The sequence below is a fragment of the Saccopteryx leptura genome, chromosome 6 (genome assembly GCF_036850995.1).
Source record: "Saccopteryx leptura isolate mSacLep1 chromosome 6, mSacLep1_pri_phased_curated, whole genome shotgun sequence".
In the NCBI taxonomy this organism is placed as follows: domain Eukaryota; kingdom Metazoa; phylum Chordata; class Mammalia; order Chiroptera; family Emballonuridae; genus Saccopteryx; species Saccopteryx leptura.
The window spans coordinates 180,083,019-180,103,190 of NC_089508.1; the positions used below are offsets into that span (position 1 = coordinate 180,083,019).

The 20,172-nt window shown below is 46.3% G+C and overlaps 1 protein-coding gene and 1 pseudogene across 4 annotated transcripts in view; both read right to left on the reverse strand.

Moving 5' to 3' along the window:
* The window catches only part of ATP10B (ATPase phospholipid transporting 10B (putative)), a 264,075-nt gene that overhangs the window by 10,302 nt on the left and 233,601 nt on the right, over window positions 1-20,172 (reverse strand). For all 4 annotated transcript variants that reach the window (XM_066341903.1, XM_066341904.1, XM_066341906.1 and 1 more), the window contains 6 exons: window positions 19,151-19,472; window positions 16,318-16,394; window positions 14,101-14,226; window positions 8,919-9,119; window positions 7,282-7,362; window positions 5,887-5,991 (listed from right to left, as the gene is read on the reverse strand). In XM_066341903.1, the coding sequence (XP_066198000.1) occupies window positions 5,887-5,991; window positions 7,282-7,362; window positions 8,919-9,119; window positions 14,101-14,226; window positions 16,318-16,394; window positions 19,151-19,472 (912 nt within the window). The remainder of the gene's footprint in view (window positions 1-5,886; window positions 5,992-7,281; window positions 7,363-8,918; window positions 9,120-14,100; window positions 14,227-16,317; window positions 16,395-19,150; window positions 19,473-20,172) is intronic.
* On the reverse strand, window positions 541-1,022 carry LOC136376049 (PDZ domain-containing protein 11 pseudogene; annotated as a pseudogene).

The window sequence follows — 20,172 nt, forward strand, 5'->3', positions numbered from 1 at the left end:
TTCTTCTTTTTTAAGATTGCTGAGGCTATTCGTGTTCTTTTTTGGTTCCATATAAATTTTTGGAATATGTGGTCTATATCTTTGAAGTATGTCATTGGTATTTTAATTGGTATTGCATTGAATTTATAGCAATTCTATCATCTTTTTAAAGCATGTGTCGTCCTTATAGTTTACTATGGTTGGTATTTATTAAGATTTACTTATGTTTACCACTTTCTAGGCCTTCATTCCTTCTTGCCTCCTGGACCGCCCAGCAGAGATTTCTCTCCTCTGGCTTTTAAGTGCATCCTTTAGAACTGCCTGTAGTGGGACTATGCTGGTGACCTATTATTCTCTTACGCTTTATTTCATTCCCACGAATTTTTTCCCCCTTCAGCATTGCGTTTTACTTGTTGGAGAGATTAGGAGGGAGAGGAGGAGAATCAGGGTCCCACGGGAGTCTCCGAAGTGTGTGAGACTGTGTGAGAGTGTATGTGGCTTCCTGAGGCCTTGCCAGCTGGTCCTTGAAGATGCCACATGGCGGGCTGTGGGCTGCAACTCTCAGTGTACAGTCCTCTTTTAGTGGCGACAATAACTGGAGGGAGAGAAGCGGACATGCTGCCAATTTCACGGGCCGTCTTCAGGATCTCAGCAGCCTTGCTCTGCTTAATATCTCAGAAACTCCCGTCATTTACCGCTAGGACTTGGTCCCCTTCCTGAAGTCCTGCTCGATGTGCGTCAGAGTGAGGGGTCACCTTGGAGATGAAGGTGAATAGCGGGGAGGCCTTTCCCTCCTCGATGTTAAATCCCAGCTGAACTCCGGGGGGCTTCTTCAGTGTGACAATTCGGGGCAGAAACTGGGTCAGCTCGTTGTAGTCTGGGTGGCATCCCCTCTACCAGGAGGCATTGCCGGGAGATTGTCAATAGGCAGGAAGGAACACCACTGGGGAGTCATCGTAAGGAATCTGGCTGTCCGTTTCTGGCCAGGCCCCGCCCACAGGCCTCAGCCCGCTCAGGTTCCACTGCTCACTCCCAACTGTCATCTCACTTTTGATGGCTGCAGTTCTTGTTGGGCTGTTATTTCCACTCAGCAGAGTTAAGACAGCATCCATCCCAGCATTGTCTGGCTTCCATTGTTGCTACTGAGAAGTTTGCAAGTCCTCACCTGTTGTTCCTTAGGAGGAAATTTATCATTTAAAACCTGGCATGCTTGTATGATTTTTATTTTGCCTTTAGTGTTCTATCATTTCCTAATGCTATAATAAGGGCGGATTTCTTTTTATCTTGTTTGGGTGTTTGTTGACTTTCTTGAAGCCGTGGGTTGGTGCATTTTGTCACTTCTGCAAAATTCTCGTCACTATCTTCTAAAATACTCCCCATTTCATTTCTTTCTGAGAGTTTGATCAAATGTATATTAGACCTTTTAGGATACCACTCTATCTTCCATATACTTGATTCTTCTTCCATAGTTTTCATTATTTTTCTTCTGTTTTATATTCTGGATAATTTCTTTTGACCACTTCACTAATTCCCCCCCCACCCCCCCACCAACTGAGTCTAATTTGCTGTTAAGCCAGCCCTAAAAATAAATGATATTTGTTGTATTTTTTTAATTTCTAAATGTTTTATTTGGTCGATTTTCCAGTCTGCTGGGTTGCTTTATATAGTTTACCAATCTCCAGATATTTTAAAGCTTATTTTTTCTTTAAACATAGCTCTTCAGCAATTTATATTTGATAATGCCAACTCCTGAAACATTGGTTTCTGATGCTTGTTATTTCGATCCTCACTAATGAGTTCTTGCTTCCTTGAGAGCTGGGTTATATTTGAGTCTGTGGTGCTTACCGCCCTTGGAAAGGAAGGAGGGATGATGTGAGACTTAGGTTGAGACGGTTTTCTCTGGAGTTTTGGCTCTCCTGGGTGGTGTGCAAATCTGTTTGGGGGAGCTTGCCTTCTTTCCCCAGGACAGGTCTTCTGTCCTGACTCTCCCTCTCTGTCGCACAGAGAGGAGGGTCGGCAGTCCTGTGGGGAGGGGGCGCAGGCAGGTGCATGTTTGCTTGTATGCTTACCCTGAAGCTCTAGCCCCGTGGGTCTTAGTGTGGGCTGTTATTGGACTCCTGCCTTGGGTGCGTGGGTTTTGATTTCTGAACCTTTTGCTCAGTCAAGTCTGCCAAAAACCAAGTTCATTTTGGGCAGGGTTGCAAACAACCTAAAGGAAAACAGGCTTTTGCTTGGCTTGCCTCTCTAGAATCCTTCTTTTCCAAAGGTTTTTTGTCTTTATTATCCTTTCAGTTGTTTTTATAATTTTAAGGGTTTTTTTTTTTTTTTTGTGTGTGTGTGTGTGTGAAAATATCCATTATTTTTAGCTGTTTTCATTGGGAGAGGTGATCTGAATAACCCAGCCCTGGTTCCGGAAGAAGAAAGCAGCTAATTTTTTTCAGTTGCTTTGGTGGGGACTGTGTAAACCGACACAGCCATTAGAATTCATGTTAGATTTCTACCTGGGTTAGAAATAGAATCTTCCCCATGCCTCAAGAACTTTCAAAAAAGAAATACATTTTTGCATAACAATTCTAGTAGTTGATTCCTTTCTAGTAACTGGGGATACCTGGGTTAGAGATGCATTTGGAAAATTGCTAATGCTGCAGAGTGTGTGAAAGGGACAGATTTCCTCTTTCAAAGTACTGGATGCAGAGCTTTCAGAGAGTGGGCGGAGAGGCCAATCAGAGGCCACGGAATCTTCAGTCTCATCTCTTGTTTCATCCCCGATTGAGGGCTGATTATACTTGGCAGGGCATTTTGAAAGGTTAAAAAATATCCAATGGTTAAGAGGGTTGTAGAAGGCAGAGTTCCTCTTGGGAAATACCTTGAGCTAGTTTTTTTAAAATGTAATTTTTTGTGAAATATCAATATTTTCAGCATACAGTGGTCTCTCTTCTATTTGGGGGGTAGGTGAAAATCCACAAAGTAGTGACCCTATATTTATTTTATTACTTATATATACTTTAAGGCTTTCTAAACCCTCCCCACACTCTTATAAACCTTTCCCACACTGTTATTAACCTTTCCCACACTCTTACAAACACTTTCTCTGCTCTTAAACACTTTCTACACTCTTAAACCTACGTAATTTTAACCACATATAAAATTCTATATGAGTACTCACCAGGGAATATACTACAACTTGAATGATGAAGATGATGATGAATTAGCTTATTTTAAAATAATGCTTATTTTATCGCAAAAATAATTAAAATAATATATATATATAAATGCCTATATACCACAAAATCCCACGATATAGTGAAAGATCTACAATACAAAATTAGATATTATACAATTTAAAAATCCACAATACAGTGAGACCACGAAAAGTAAACTGCAATACGACAAGGGATGATAGTACAGACAATAAATGTCCTACGCTCAACATCCAGCTTTGTCCATTTTTACCTTATGTAATATTTGCCTCAGAGTTTTGTTAAAAGATGAAGTGTTACAGCTATAATCAAAGCACTCCTGTGAATGCTTTCTCTTTCATCTTGAACATAAATTCAGCATTCCTGGTTCTGATGTGTATTTGATATATACATATTTATGTAGCCATGCATATGGATGCTTTGTTACTGTATCATTTATGGCTATCCTTCTGTAACTTTTAAATATGTGCTTCAGAGTTTTATCTTGTTGATAGATATGGCTCTAGTTTATTCATTTTAACAGTTCTATTGTATATATATATATATATATATATATATATATGCCACAATTTACTTATTTTCCTCCTGATGAACATCTAGGCTCTTTCCATTTAAATTTTTTTGTTTTTAAGAAGAATGGTGTAATTCTTGTACACGCCTCTGTGTACACATGTGCAAGAGGATTTCAGGCTGCATATTCAGAACTGGAGTTGTGTCATAGCATGTGAGCACTTAACACCTGGCTATTTTCAAACTGCTCTCCCGAGTCCTGGTCTCAGTTTCTAGTCTACTAACAGCATATGAAAGTTTCTGTGTTGGGTTCTACTGTTTTTTTTCAACAAACTGCTGAGTCGCCTTGTCAATAATTTAGAATTTTTACATCTGTGTTCATTTGGTGGGACTAGTTAGTAATTTTCTTTCCTTAAATTGTCCGCACCAATTTTGGTATCGGGACTATTCCAGCCATAAGAAAAATGCCTATCTTTCTCATCTGCGAAATAATTATCTGTCCCTTTTAAGTTTGGTCAAACTCACCTTAATAACCCTCTGGGCTTGGTGAGTTTGGGAACAGGATTACAAATTCAATTTCTTTAATGGTGATTGGTTTATTCAGGTTTGCTGAGTGAGCTTGAATACGTTTTGGTAAGTTTTACATTTAAAGAAACTCGTGACTTGGTTACATTTAAAAAATTATTTAAAAATTGATTATATCAATAATTAGTCTTTTTTATTCCTAGTGTTGTTTCTATGGTCAGTTTTTGTGTCTTATTCTGAATCGGTTTTGCCAGAGATTAGTTTTCATTAGGGTTTTTGAGGAGCCCCATTTTGGTCTTACTGCTTTATTGTTTCCTTTATTTATTTTTCTTGTGCCTTGTTGGTGGGAATGCAGACTGGTGCAGCCACTGGGGAAAACAACATGGAGCTCCCTCAAAAGATTAAAAATGGAGCTGCCCTATGACCCAGAGATCCCCCTCCTGGGAATAGAGCCTAAGAAGCCCAAAGCACTAATTTGAAAGCATATATGTACACCTATGCTCACTGCAACATTACTTACAGTAGCCAAGATCTGGAAACAGCCCAAGTGCCCATCAATAGGTGAGAGGATGAAAAAGCCATGGTACATGTATGTACAGAACGGAATACTACACGGATGTAAAGAAGAAGGAAATCTTACCTCTGGCAACAGCATGGGTGGACCTGGAGAGTATTAGGCTGAGTGAAATAAGCCAGGCAGAGAAAGAAAAATACCACATGATCTCACTTATATGTGGAATCTAATGAACAAATTAAACTGACAAAGAAAATGGAAAGAGAGGCATGGACACATGGAACAGACCGACAGCTGGCAGAGGGGAGGAGAATGAGGGGACTGGATTAAAGAAGGTGAAGAGGGTAGGCAAAACACACATCTCTATCCATATCACCCAGACAACAGTGTGGTGACAGCAGAAGGAAAGGGGGTGGGGTAGGTGGAGGTGAGGAAAATGGGCAGAAAGGGATTTTGGGGGGATTGGTACACAGTACAGTGTGCAGATGATGTTTAATTGAATTTTACTCTTGAAACCTCTACAGCTTTGCAAATGTCACCCCATAAATTAAAACCACCTAACACATACACGTATGGCGAAATGATGACCACAATACATTTCATTAACATCCATTACTTTGCAACATATGTAAAGGCATTATGCTGTGTACCTTAAACTTCCACTGTGCTCTATGTCAGTTAACTCTCAAAACAAAAGCCCACCGAATGCAAAGGTTCTGGGAAGTTAGGTAATACATTAAAATCATGTAGATAGACACTTGGCATATAATTTTAAGCTCTTTGTTTTTATGATTATCAATGATGAGAGCTAATGAAAAATCTGGCGTTGCCTTTTCAGATACTAAAATGTGATAGTTCAGCTTGAGATGTGGTTACACAAAGGCAGCTTTCTCATTTATTTTATCCAGAAATGAAACGAGGAGCGCGCTTCCCTAACACAGCAAGGTCAGTCTCACGTGCTCCTTGTCTGAAAACAACAAGCAAGTTGAGGCCAGAAACGTTCTCTTCCGTAACTTCTTTCATCCTCGTGTGGAGAGACCCAGGTCAAAGCTCAATACGTCTCTACCGAGTGGCTCATTGATATCAAGTACAAAACCCTAGACAGCTGAACGTGGTCAATAAACAGGAACACAGACTTTAAGCCCGAGAGCCACTCACCCAGGTCTTCATCTCCATTGCCTGGTGCAGGAGGATGGTGGCAAGGGAGATGGTGTTGACGGGTGTCCCGAAGGTGAAGACGTCGATGTCTGAGTCCCTGTAGGTCTGCAGAGGAGGGACAAAATAGGTACTGTCAGGGGCGCCCGTGGGCCCAAAGCCTTGGCCTTGACACGGTGATTCCAAAGCATCGGTGAAGCCCGGTGTCCAGGTTGAAGGGAAGAATGGGGAGTGGATGCCCAGCCCCGTCTCTGTGGGACTGACCCACAGAGCAGATGAGAGGAGCAGCGAGTCGACAGATGATTTAGAAACAGGCTTTCACAGCAATATTCTGGGCATTCCAGAATATTTGAGGTGACTGGAAGAATTTACTGAGCACCCACTAGGCATGATGCCATCTGCGGAAGCCACTTTTGTGTCCACCTCCCGGGAGTTCACAGCCTACTTGGCAGGGTGATCGCAGTCCACCTTTGGGGGGAAATGCTACAATGGAAGCAAGTACGAGGCACCCTGGGAGTACAGAGAGGGGCGGCATCAGCTGAGACCCTGAGGAGGGGAAAGGGCCGTCCAGCCAAAGGCCAGAGCGGAAGGTGGATGTGGTTGGTTGCGGAACTTTAAATAGTTGTGTGCTGAGCTCACAACAGCAGCAAAAGATTCGTCGGGAAAGACAGACAGAAGCCTGCCCAGGGAGGGGCTGTAAGCCAGGTAATCCAAACAAAGCTTAAAATGCCTGCTTTTTTGATCCCCATGTTACTAATTGCAAAAGGATATGAGGCCGGAGGACAGGTAGAGACTACCATCTAATGTGGTAGCAGTTCCCCCACATTCTGGTTCCCTGTCTGGGAGAAATACAGATACCCTTCACGAAGTTCTCACTCTCTCTGGGGAACTGGACTGAATGGGGCTGGTATCCTTGCTGTAGGTGTTCTTGCTTTTATTGTAGGTAAGGCAGGAGTCTTTATTATCAGAACTTGCTGCTCTGACCTCAGGAGCACAAATCCAATTCAAGGGTTGCCAATTCAAATACTTTCAAGCTCAAGTAGGAAAGGGTAAATGAGTGAAGAAGGCCCAGCTATGAGAAAAAAGGGACCGGTGGGGACAATGGCAAACAGGGGAACATGGGGCCCATCTAAGTAGGGCTGTGAGTCAGCTCTGGATTTCTGCCACCAGGGAAAAATAATCCAGTGTGATGGTGGCTTTCAACAGCCGGCAGAAAGTCAAGCATATGAATAAAACTTTCTGACATTTCAATGCCCTGGTTTGGCCATAGTCCACAGGCCACCCACTTTGAGCCTGTGCTCTGAGTATCTAGAAAGACATGGCTAGGTAGGATTTCATATAAACGGGACCAGCCCCACCCTGCGATTTTTATTGTTAGGATGGAACTCTCTTACTTACCAGGTAAGGGATAAAGAAACAGATGAGGCTCTGGTAGACTGCATCCATCATGGAAACCCAGAAAGTCAACAGGTTGTAGCACTGCCGAGAAAGAACACATCGACAGTCAGCGCCACCAGAGTGGCCGTCAGTGACAAGCCAACAATCAGGTGCTGGTGAGCACGGGGAACGCTTGCGGGCCGTTGGTGGGACGGAACAGTGTGCGGCCACTATGGAAAATAGTAGGGAGAATCCTCAACAGAGCTGCCATATGACCTGGACATTCCACTTCTGGGTATTATTTGAAGCAAACAAAAAACATTCATTTGAAAAGATACGTGTACCCCTATGTTCACTGTATAGACATATATGTGTATATATATACATATGTATATATAAACACACACACACTGAAATATTATTCAGCCAAAATAAAATTACCTTGCCATTTGTGACTGCATGGATAGACCCAGAGAGTTTTAGGTTAAGTGAAATAATTCAGACAGGCACAAATACTGTATGATCTGACTGATGTGTAGAATCTTAAAAAAAAAAAAAAAAAGAATAATAAACAATTCTTTAATAATGAAAATAAACAACTTGGTAAGCTTAGAGTTTCTAAGGTTTCCAAATGGCATTTGAAAGGACCATTTGTCACAGACCAGGGTCTGTTTGCCAAGAGACGGAGCTCAATGGCTCTGGACACACGCCTTCTCATTTTGTGCCTTCCCTGGGAAAAGTGAAACCATTTACCGGGTATGCTTTTGCTACATTAACTTTCAACGTTAGACACGCAAGGCAAACGTTCTCCAGCCAGCGTGCCTGTGGGAAGGGGGCAGGTAGAAGGCCTCGGATGTACAGGAGCCTTCACCACGCCTCCCTCGCTGAAGCTGTGTGCGCCTATCTTTGGGTTAGGACTGGGCTGGGTTCTTTGTTGGCAGTCCGTCGAATATCACCTGCTCTCAGGCACCACATCTGGCTTTGCTCCCCCCCCCCCCCCCCGCTCCAGGTGCAAAGGTGCTCTCCGGCATTTCAGGGTTCCTTCTCCCAGAGCGCCCTCCTCTCTGGCCCCTGGCCCCAACCTCCTGACCACCTGGAGTGCCCGCTGACCTCTCCAAATCAGGCAGGTGTCACTGTGGCCTCTCTGTGTCTTTTAGGAGGCCATCCTGATAGCCTCCCAGGCCTTCTCTAGTCTGCCTGACACCAGCAGGAACTCTAGACCACGTGCGGTCCTGAGTTTTGCCTTCCCTGAATTGTGGTGGAAGCCCGCATGTGTGAATGCCTCACCCAGTGATGAGCAAATTCCTTTTGAGTCCCAGGGGCTCCAAAGCTGAGCCTCAGGGAGGTCTGTCGAAAGCCTGGATATGGGGGCTGGCCAAGGGGGATCTTGCTGCACGCCCACTCTCCCTCCCACTAGGACAGCCCCATAACGGATGGTATAATGAAGAAATCACTAAAGAGAAACATACAAACTCAGTGGTCTGGCCCATCACCCTCAACAGCACATGAGAAATAGGCCACAAGAGGGGAGTGAGATTCCTTGGCCCCGTGGGAGGTGCGTGGTGGAGCAGTGACTAGGACGCAGGGCTCCTGACCCCCAGCCCAGTGCTCTTGCTCTGCCAGCTCCAGGGGGAAGCGAGGCCACCCGCACCCCTTACCTCGGAGTCCTGGCCGCTCTTGTAGAGCTCGGGCAAAGCCAGGAGTGTTTCCGCGGAGACGTCTTTATCGAGGATCCCGAAGACAAGTGGAGGCAGCGAGGTGAAGAAGAGGTTGAAGAAGATCATCTGCCAGTAGTCGATCATGGTGGAGCCCGAGAAGCCGCAGAAGAACTGGTACCAGAAGAGCAGGTTGACGTAGCACTGCAGGCAGACGGGGCGGCCCGCTGAGCGAGGACCCGTGGGCAGCAGGTCCTCAACTGCCGCTCGGGGACCCTGACCCTCCCTACGCCGACAGGGAGCTTGTCTCCTCACTCGTGGCATGCAAAGTCAGGTGAGGATTGGAGATAGATCCTTGGAGCGGCAGCTCCTGACCCTACTACCACTACTAATGACTACTACGTGCTGCGGCTGCTACTAATGCTCTTCGGGACCTTGTCAAGGTCCATACATATTATGGCTAAGAGCACAGGGTTTCGGAGGCAGAGAGGACTGGTTTTGAATCCCCAGTTCTGTCACTTACTAGCTGTGTGACCTTGGGCAAATTGCTCAACCTTTCTGAACACCCTCTTGCCACCTTTCAGATAAGGTGATAGTACCTAGACCACGGCCTGGCAAAGGCAGGCCAGGCACCTGCAGGGAAGAGGACTCCTCTCTCACAAGGTCCTCACGGGTCCCGGACCCGTGGCTCAGTGGGGTGAGGAAGAAAACTTGCCTAACTTGCTTTCTGCAGCTCTTTCTCACTCGAGACATCCCACTGGGGGTAGCCTGGGCCACTCCTAGTGTCTGTGGTGACAGTGATCCATGCTCTGATATTTTTTGGTGTCCTGAGCAAGGTCACACAAGCAGCTGGCCCCGGAGTTAGGATTAGAACCTCTCCGCTCCATGTGGCTGGGACACAGAGGCAGGAAAGGTATTGTAAGAAATCCTTCTGCAAGTTTGTGTTCAAGTTAGGATTCTCATTCCTTAACTGTGGGCCAGTGTTATTTTGAAGGGGCTCTCTATTAACGATTGGAATAACAATATAAACATGTTATAATATGGCTTTTCTGTCCAAATGACTAGTGGGAAGCACCCTGTCTCCACCCCACCAGGCTGTTAGCACCTGCTGTTGCCACTGGAGTCATCATCCAGCTCAATCTGGACAAGTTACATGTTTACCATGTACAAGGTGCTGTCCTAAGCACCTCACATGTGAACTCATTTATGCCCACCTCAATCCCGTGAGTTACGTAGCATCCCATTTTACATATGGAGAGACTGAGGCACAGAGAGCTGAAATAAGTTACTTAGGGCCACATGGTTGTTAAGCGGGAGAGCAGGACTGGGATTTGAACCCTGTCGGGCTCTAGCACAAAGCTCTGAGCCCCTATACCACACTTACTCTCATGGGTGCATATGTATGTAAAGGTGTCGGCACAGTGCTTAGTACATGAATGGTTCTCTATAAGAGTGGTGGGTGTTACCCCTGGTAATGCTGTGCCAAACAGAAGCAGGCAGTTTTAAGTATCAAGGAAACAGGACAGAAGTCAGGGGTGGCCTGGGGAACCCTGGGGAACTGGGCGTCGGAGAACAAGCATGCATTAAGCTCCTTGCCCACCACCACACACCAGCAGCGCCGAAGGGCTCCACTAAGCCCTAGCTGAGGCAATAATACGCTGTCCACTGGCTATCACTGGCTCAGTTTTCCATGGAAAGGTCCTTACTGAATTATCGTTCAATGTTGGCTTTTATGAAGTGTTGTGAGGAAACCCAAGGTGACCACAGGGAGGTTCATTTTCACTTCCTACAAAAATGCCAGGGAAGAAAGTTCATGAAGGTGTCTGTGGCCCTTTGCTGAAGATCTGCTTGATGAACGGATCTCTGAATTCAGAGTGGAGAGAGAGTGTTTTCCTGGAGAACTAGTCTGCTTGTTTTAACTGGACATTTCATAGTCAGCATCTTATCCCAGGGTCCCGGTACAATGAACTTCCCTGACTCTGGCTCCTGACCTCTACTCTTATAGTTCCTTTACGACTTCCCTATTGCCTTCCGGTTTTACTGTAAGTCACTTACACTTCTGTTTTGAATTAGACACAATGTACTGTATTTCCCCATGTATAAGATGCACCTTCATTTTGGAGGCTGAAATTTGAAAAAAAAATTAAACTCAAGTTCTATTCATCATAAAATTCATACAACTCATCCACGTGAAAAAGCAGGAAATGCAAGTAAAAAAATCTACAACCACTGTATAAGACGCACCCAGTTTTTAGACCCCAAATTTTTTGAAAAAGGGTGTGTCTTATACATGGGGGAAATACAGTATGCAATAAGATTATAAATAAACTGCCTGAAATAGTTCCTATAAGGACTCAGATTGTGAAGCCTCTCCTTCTCAGCAAGGAAACTGGTTAAATTAGAATTCTGTCTTCTCTCTCAGGTCATAGCTGAAATGTCAATTTCTTCCTGGTTTCCACCTGGGACCCTACATATCACTTCCCAACGGGGAGTTCGTTCATAGAGGTCAGGACACTAAATCAACCAGCTGTTGGCAAAAGTATTTAGAGTAGGGAATTCAGTCTGGGTTTTAGTCTTGCCTGACTTGAGCATGCTGTGTGAATATGAAAGAGTCTCTTAACCTCTCTGAGTTAGGTTTCCTCATCTCCTAGAGATATGGCTATAGGACCCTGACCTTCCTCTCAGGAGATGACTTAAAAATAAAGTTCTTTCCCCCTATACCAGTGCTTATCAATCATGAAGGCTCATCAGAATCATATTGGGATCTTATAAAGAACGCAGATTCTGAGCCAGCAGGTCTGGGGTGGACCCTGAGGACGTCATTTCTAAAAGGGTCTAGACAATGCTAATGCTGCTGGTTCAAACCTACACTGGGACACAGCCATGTTAATCTGCTTGCGTCGTGTCTGTACCCGCTTTCCACAGAGGAGCTGAGGAGCCACGGCAGAGCTGGATGGCCCACTAAAGCTGAAAACACTTGTCATGTGGCCCTTCGCAGCATAAGTTTGCTGAGCCCTGGTATAGACTACAAGCCTCAGGAGGGCAGTGACCACATCTGTCCCTAGAGCCAGTGCCTGATAATGTTCTTGACACAGTAGCTGTTCAGTCATGATTTGAGTAATCATGCGTTTACCTTAGTTGTGCTTTCCTCCTAACACTCATGCTGGAGTTTCAACACTGAAGAGTGTCTTCTTGCTCCGTGGCCCTGGGAGGATCTGGCTTGTTCCTACTTCCTCTGTCTGGCTGGAGTCTTGGCACCCGGGAGGGAGTGCCCTGAACCCATGCTGGCAGCGCCCAAAGTGGGCGCCTGCCTTTCCTCCCACAGAAGCCACAGGGTGGTAATTAATTCATTGTTCACGTTTCCGAGCAGGCAGGGTTTTAATCCCCTCGGAAATTGGTTTCGGATGCGGAAGTCATAGTTCTCAACCCCCTAATTGCCAAGGGGAGATAATGTGGCATCGGTATTGCAATCGCGAGCTTGGCGTCAGGCTGGAAATAAGTATCATTTAAGCTTTGACAGCGCGGCTGCCTGGAAGCACATAGCCTCTTCTGCTGCACACATTTAATGCAGAGGAGAGGTTGGGCTTAGCCAAAAGAACTACGCCCTGAGAGGCCGAGAGAGAAAAAATTAAATGGGGCATTTTGAATTCTAAGTAAATAGTCTTTCAGGCTCAGAATGAATTTCCAATCAGAATGAGTGACTTTGCATTGACTTACAAGCAAAATAGTATCATCAGCTTATTGGATTAACATTTTTACCATGCTGTTTATATATAGATGTGTGTGGTGCACACACACACATACATTGAACTCGGCATAGAAATGCTCACTTGTGAGCAAGGGTGACGAATCCATTCCTGTTTCCATAAGGAAAAACGGAGGACCGAGACCAAGAGAAAATCTACTTGGCCTCCAAATTACCCGTTTTCCCCTCTTGCTGCCCTCTCAGACCTGCTTGCAGACAATGTCACTTACTTGGAGGCTCTTGGGGATTATTTGAAGGTCCTTGAACTACTAGACAATGAAGAACTCAGGCTCTTGTACCCTCCCTTTAGTACAGCAACATCTGACTTCGTCCTGTCCTTCTTGTCAATCAAGGGCTTTTCAAACAAGAGCCTCTGATAGTTTTAATGCCTCAGCTGATGTGTGCTCATCTTGGCCCCTCATTGACAAGACAGACATGAACCTGTTTTTTAGGAGTAACAATTTTTTGTGTTGGTATGTGCATGCCAGAGCTCTGACACTGAAGCCTCTTTATCATACCTTATGGAGGCAGAGGGTCATCGTCTCCTCGTGTTACTGATGAGGAGACCAAGGCTCGGAAGGAGGTTAAGGGGTTCTTCCACGTTCACACGGCATGCTAGAGCCAGGCACGACTAAAACCCAGGCGACCTCCCTGCTCTAAGCCTTTTGCCAATAGATGTTTTATTTAGTGTCCTGACCCCTGTGAACTTCCTGCTGGGAAGTGATACGTAGGGTCAGGTAGAAGTCAAGAACTTCATCCTAAATCTTTTTACATTCCCAAGGGGTGGGCTAAGGTGCCTGCATTAGAGTGGCTTCCTCTGGGGAGGAAATCTAAGAGAAAAGTCACACTAGTTATTCTTCAAATCCTTCTCTTTCCTGTAGTCAGAGAATACATCACATTTATGGAGCGCCTCTAAGAGTAACAACAGCAACAACCAGGACACAACATAATGGCTACCTCTATGGGGTAATTACCACCTGCTATTCATTTTCTACACCAGCTCTCCTTTAATCCTCTTAGCAAATACGTGAGAAAGGTACTTCAACCAGCCCCATTTTACAGACTGTGAAACTAAGGTGGAGGGTCCATTACCAAATACAGGAGCCTTGATTTGAGCTGAGCATGTCTGATGCCAGGGTCCATGTTTGTAACGACTCACGCTGCCTCCCGTGTACTCAGTGATTTCCACACAGTGTGGCATCCTCACAGCAACTCCGCACACCAGACAGTACTGGACCCGTTTTGTCAAAGACAAAACTAAGGCCCAGAGAAGAGCACCGTCTTGCCCAAGGTCACAGAGCGAGTAAGGGACAGTATCAGGATTCAAAATCTAGGTGAACCCCACTCATTCCCTCTTACTGAGATGCTCTGTGTACGGCTGTGGGGCCAGCTGGTCCCCGGCAAGGGCTCCGGGGTGGGAGGTCACTGTGGGCTACTCACCACGTTCTTGTAGAAGTAGTACACCACCATCCTGGCCAGCCGCGAGTAGCACCAGTGGCCGTGCACGAGCAGCAGCTTCTTCAGGTGTCTGAAGCGGGAGATGGCGAAGTCACTGGACATGACGGCCTGCGAGGGCAGAGCAGGGACGTCAACCTCCGTCATGGCTGCCAGGGCGCCCAAGAGGCTCCCTCGCGGGTAAGGCTTCCTCTTCAGTGGTCGGCAAACTCATGAGCCAACAGAGCCAAATATCAACAGTACAACGATTGAAATTTCTTTTGAGAGCCAAATTGTTTAAACTTAAACTATATATATAGGTAGGTACATTGTTACTAACTTAATTAGGGTCCTCCTAAGCAGGCCTTTGCTAAACACTCAAGGGGCCAAAGAGCCGCATGTGGCTTGCAAGTCGCGGTTTGCCGACCAAGGATCTAGGTTCATAGCTGGTAGAGTCTGAAAGACCCTTGCTATTATTATATGGTGCCCTCGGGTGGCTCTTTTGACTCTGACACCCCACCCTCTGGGAAACCCAAACCCTGCCAGAATCCAATAAGGACAAGGCAGAACGGGCCGCTTGGTCTAGTTCAGCCCTTCATTTCCTGTTTATCCGACAAGCACGTATCGTGGCCCAGTATGTTTTGAGCACCACGCTAGGGATGCAATGGTTAGCCGAGAGTAAGGGCTTCCAGGCAAGCAAGCCTCACTCTGCACCCCTGGTCCCCTCCTGTCTCCCCCTCCACTCTCAGATGGGATCTGTCTGCTGCCCTTGGCATCACTCAGAACAAGACACAGTTCTTAGTACTCTTGTAAGACGGTGAGGTTTGGACAAGTCTGGTCATAGAACCCGGCAGGGATCTAGGGAGGAAGCATGGAGTCCAAGGAAGGCTTAGCTTTCTGAAACCAGGCGTCCTTATGACTTTAAATTTAGCTTTAAATCCTAACTCTAGAAATATCTCTCTGTCACCCCCCCGCCCCCCATCTTTCCCCAGATGATCAGCAGCCCCAAAGGCAGCAGAAAACAGTAGCCTGAACCTCACTAATGGTCTCACAGCCCAGATAACAGGTCAGGCTAAAAACATCTTTTTTTAAATTGAGACATTAAACTTAACAGGGTGACATTGATCAATAAGAGGTTTCAGGTAAACATCTCTATAGCATTTAAACTGTTGATTGTGTTGTATTGCATGATTTGGCTTTGGGTGATGGGCACAAAGTGATAACATCTTGACCTAACTTATGTTTTAGTTCCTGAGCCCTAAGGTTGAATGACTTCCCTGACTACTTCCCCATGAGACCGTACACAGGGACACAGGAAAGGAGCTCAGAGCTGTCCTCAAGACCCCAAGAAATGATTCATCACCCTTAGCTCACCTCCAACAATCAGCTCCTAGCACAACCCTTAAACCAGGGGTCCCCAAACTACGGCCTGCGGGCCGCATGCGGCCCCCGGAGGCCATTTATCCGGCCCCTTCCGCACTTCCAGAAGGGGCATCTCTTTCATTGGTAGTCAGTGAGAGGAGCATAGTTCCCATTGAAATACTGGTCAGTTTGTTGATTTAAATTTACTTGTTCTTTATTTTAAATATTGTATTTGTTCCCGTTTTTTTTTTTTTTTTTTTTACTTTAAAATAAGATATGTGCAGTGTGCATAGGGATTTGTTCATAGTTTTTTTTTTATAGTCCAGCCCTCCAATGGTCTGAGGGACAGTGAACTGGCCCCCTGTGTAAAAAGTTTGGGGACCCCTGCCTTAAACCATGGTGGCTTGTGATTTTTGCCCTATATAATCTGTTACCTACATGCCACTGGGGAGCCGGTCTTTAACCTTAGCCTCTCATCTCCGGATTGGCCGATTCGATGTTAAACTCTGTGCTGCAACCTCCTGCACGTGCACTTTGCACCAGAGCATGCAGGCAGAGTTAAGGAAAAACATGAGGCTTCCGGTAACACTTCCCTGAATGAGTGGGTAGCTGTTTGGCTTTGGCACACAGGTACTGCCAGCTCTCTGCAGAAAGCTGAGCATCCTTTCCTCTGTGTTCTGAAGGACTGGGCAGTAGGGAGCTGGTGAGGGAGGCCTATGGCACGGAAGCGCCCTGACCTTCAGATGACAATTCTGCAAAACTCTCAGGGAGAAGTTCACCCAACACTGAAGAAAGCCTTCACTCTCCAGCGAGGGTCAGGTAGGGCCAGGAAGAATCGAGAATAGTTAAAGGGAACGGTACCTGCATGCCTTCCTGTCCGGATATTCCAATCCCAACATCAGCAGCTTGAATCATGCTCACATCATTTGCTCCGTCGCCTGCAAGAAGAGAGGTAATGAGGTACCTTTAATCCTGGTCCAGCTGCTGCAGGACACTGAGGAGGGTTTTATAGCAGTTACTCTGAAGCATCCCATTTGTACTCAATCGAATCCTTTTAACATTGCTCTAAATAGTCCTACAGGAAAAGTCAATCGCTACAGTATTTCACCTGAGAGATGTCTTTTCTTCTTTGGACAAGAAGCCCTACTTTTTTCTTTATCATCCAACAAATATTTGGCACCATATTGGGTATTTGGAAGACAATGGTGAATAAGCGAGGCTTGAGCTGTGCTTCGTAGCCTCCTCAAAAGGCCTTCACGAATGTTACTGTGGACTTTACTGAGGAGCAAATGGAGACTCTGAGCAACATCGGGGGCGCAGCAGGAGCCATCCAGCCCGTGCAGAGACCCAGGGAGACGGGGCTGAGGTCTTCCCGGTTTTAAGGTGGGCACACCTTCCCTAGCTCAGCATAACATCACATACTGACCAGATCAAGACAGCGGGGGTGTTGGGACAGCTAAGTCATCAGATTGCCCATGCTATCCAAGGACGGGGACGGCGTTCAGTTTTGTTTCTGAATATAGAAAACCGAGATTGACTGATTTTTTCGGTGGAGGTCCATTTACTCACAGTGAGTTCCCATCCCACGAGCTGATTCAGGGAACTGGGAGTTAGGGCTGGTACTGTCAAACAGATCTTTCTGTAATGATGGAAATGTCTTACATCTCTACTGTCCAGTATGGGAACCACTAGCCACATGGGACTATGTAAATGTGGCTGGTGGAATTCTATGTGATTTTAATTTTAAAGACAAGCGGGCCCAGTTAGCTCGGTGGCAGCCATCTTGGACAGCGCAGCTCAGGGCAGTACAGTGAGCTGCAGAGCTCGCAAGCCTGGCTCCTCCCACTGCTCCCGAGCCTGGCTCCTCCTACTGCTCCTGAGCCTGGCTCCTCCCACTGCTTTGCCTTGCACACGAGAGCTTAGCAAACTTTTCCTGCACAGGGCTGGATAGTACACGTTTTAGGCTTTGTCGGCCAAGAAGCCAAACTGAACAACTGTCCTTATAGTGAGAAAAATAAAAACCATTCTGATCATCCCCCCAAAAAAACCCTGCGGTGGGCTGGACTCAGCCTGTGGACCGTGGTTTGTAGACTCTATTGCCTTCACCTCCTGATCCCCACCTCTCCTTCCAGTAGGTTCTGATAAGTAGAAATTAAACCTCTATTAGTCATCATAGAATATATGGCATTGGAGGAGAGAAGTTTCTTCCCCTAATTATTTGGCAACCACATTTATCTATCTTAGACATGTTGTCATTATCAGCAGCCATTACTCTTACAATGACTTTTTCTTCTTGATAGCAGAGCAGCACGTCTTTTTAGCCTTCCCCTACGGCGGGACAGACCAACCCTTTCACCTCTTCTGTTAGCAAACCAGAGGGAGTAGAGGTGTCTATTCATCCTATTTCTCGCCCTGCCAGCTTTGTTTCTGTTGCTACGGGAGAGAAACCAATCTCTTACTTCAGGGAATCAGCCTTGTGTGTGTCTGAAGTTTTGAAGAGGACAATTTGGGGGAATAAAATTAGCATGCAGTGGCTAACACTCTGCTGCTCTCTGTACTTTTTAATGCCCATTCCCTCTTTTTTGGGGGAAATGCTTTACCTCAACACCAGGAGACAAAACGATGTATCATAGGATCTTATTTGGAATGCCAGGAAGGCAAATCTCTTCCCATGTCTGTGTAGGAAGACTAGAACCTGGAACCATCTGCAAGAACATCCCTAAATAAATGCAGTATTACTGTATGTGTGGTGTGTGCTGGGTATGGGATGAAACGGCAGGTAAGGCTGGCATTGTCCCTCTGCTCAGGGACTCACGGTCTCCTGAGCAGGCCATCACAGCAAGCACACCAGTACTTCGGGGCTAGGAGGGCTGTGTGCCACGGGGCTCCTGGAGAAAAGGGAGGTTAGGTGGGACTGGAAGGAGGAGGTTTCACGAGGGAACAGCTGTGCAGAGGCCTGAGAGAGGGAGGGAGGAAGAGAGAAAGGAGGGGGTGCATGGAGCAGCTGGGTTGGGCTGGAGCCTGGAGCGCTGAGTGTTGGGGAGAAGCATGGCGGGAGGAGAAGTGGGGACCAGATCAGTCAGATTCTTGTCAACCAGGGTTGGTTGCTTCTAGAAGGTCTGAATTACGTACAGGTTCTACTACTCTGCCTCAACCATGATCTCCCATGAGGAGTTCTTCATTGGGTGTGATTGCGTGTATGCTTTGTGCTGGGCCTTGTATTTAGGAATGAACATACGACATTAAATATGGGACAGGCCCAACTTTTCAATCTCCCCGCCAGCCACCCACCCTCAGCAGAATATCAGATCCCCAAACACCGAGGTTGGTAGTACTGTGCTATGTGTTAAGTCTTGAAGGGGAAATGATCTACGCCCCCCACAAATGCGCCGGCCTGCGTGTACATTATTGAGCTGCCTAGATGTCCCAATGGCTTCGCCATCCATCCAAGTCCAGATGTCTCCTTAGCTGACCTGCTAATCCTGAGAACTTTGGTTCACCCTGAGTCCACCTCTGCTTCCGCCCCTGGCTGCCACACCTTGCCACTGTGACTTCTCTCTAAGACAAGGACCCCCAGCCTAAGCATCTGGATGTTGACACTGTCGCCCCCCCACCCCCCCACCCCACCTCTGGTCCAGGTCTCTTGTCAGATCGGCCTTACCAAACCACCACCCACATCTCAGCCTGGCGGTACCTATGGAAAGGGTCATGACACCCAGCTTGTCTCGCACCAGCTTGACGATCATGCTCTTCTGGAGCGGGGTGGAGCGGCAGCACAGGACAGACCGGCAGTACTGGGTCAACTCCAGAAATTTCTTCTCCAGCTTTCCCTGGAAAACGGCATTCAGCGTCTTGCCATCGATGACCAGTCCAACTTGCGGAACGGAGGCTCCTGAGGTAGGGCGCGGTGTCTCGGAAGGTGGGCGGAACCCGAAGAGCTTGTGGGCCGGCTTCCGCGGGACCTGAAACTGCTTTACCTCTTCCAGGGCACAGTCGAGGATGGATTCACAGGTTTCCTGCCAAAAGAGTTGGAATAATACAGTTGGGATTAGTGTAAGCGCCATTGGAAATGTAGGTCTAAAAATCTCACTCTGTCCTTTGGGAAAATGGTTATAAGACACTACCACCAAAAAGATCCTTTACCTGGGAATCGTTCTCTGACTTTTTAAAAATTGCTCTGCCATATTTCAAACTTTAGAATCGGATTCACGGCCAGACTAGGAGAGGCTGCTTGGGAGTGGGAATGGAACTAGCTCAGCGAGGTAGGGGACGGATGCAGGGGTGGTGTGAGATAAACGAGATTCATCCGATGGTAAGGAACGACACTATGTCATGCTGTGATAATGCTTTCTAGGTGCCAGTCATTCCAGCTTTCCTTTGTCCCCAGAACATTCCTGTGTGGCAGCTAGGGGGGTTATCACCAACCTTAGTATAGAGATAAAGAAATGGAAACGGTGAAATTTTTAGTAACTTGCCCAAGGTCATCCAACTTAGTAGTGCAGGCAGATTGTTACTACTCAGATTGTGGTGGCTTCTTAAAATGAAAAAAAAAAAAAAAAATATATCAACTGCATGTTTACCTGTTGGTGTGCCTGTGTTGGTCATAGTGTTTAAAACTGACCGTGAATGTGAACATCTTATTGGTTTAAAGAAACTTATTTTTTTTCTGGTGTAGACCTTGAAATATAATACAATGAAGTTATTTTCTCTTCTCAA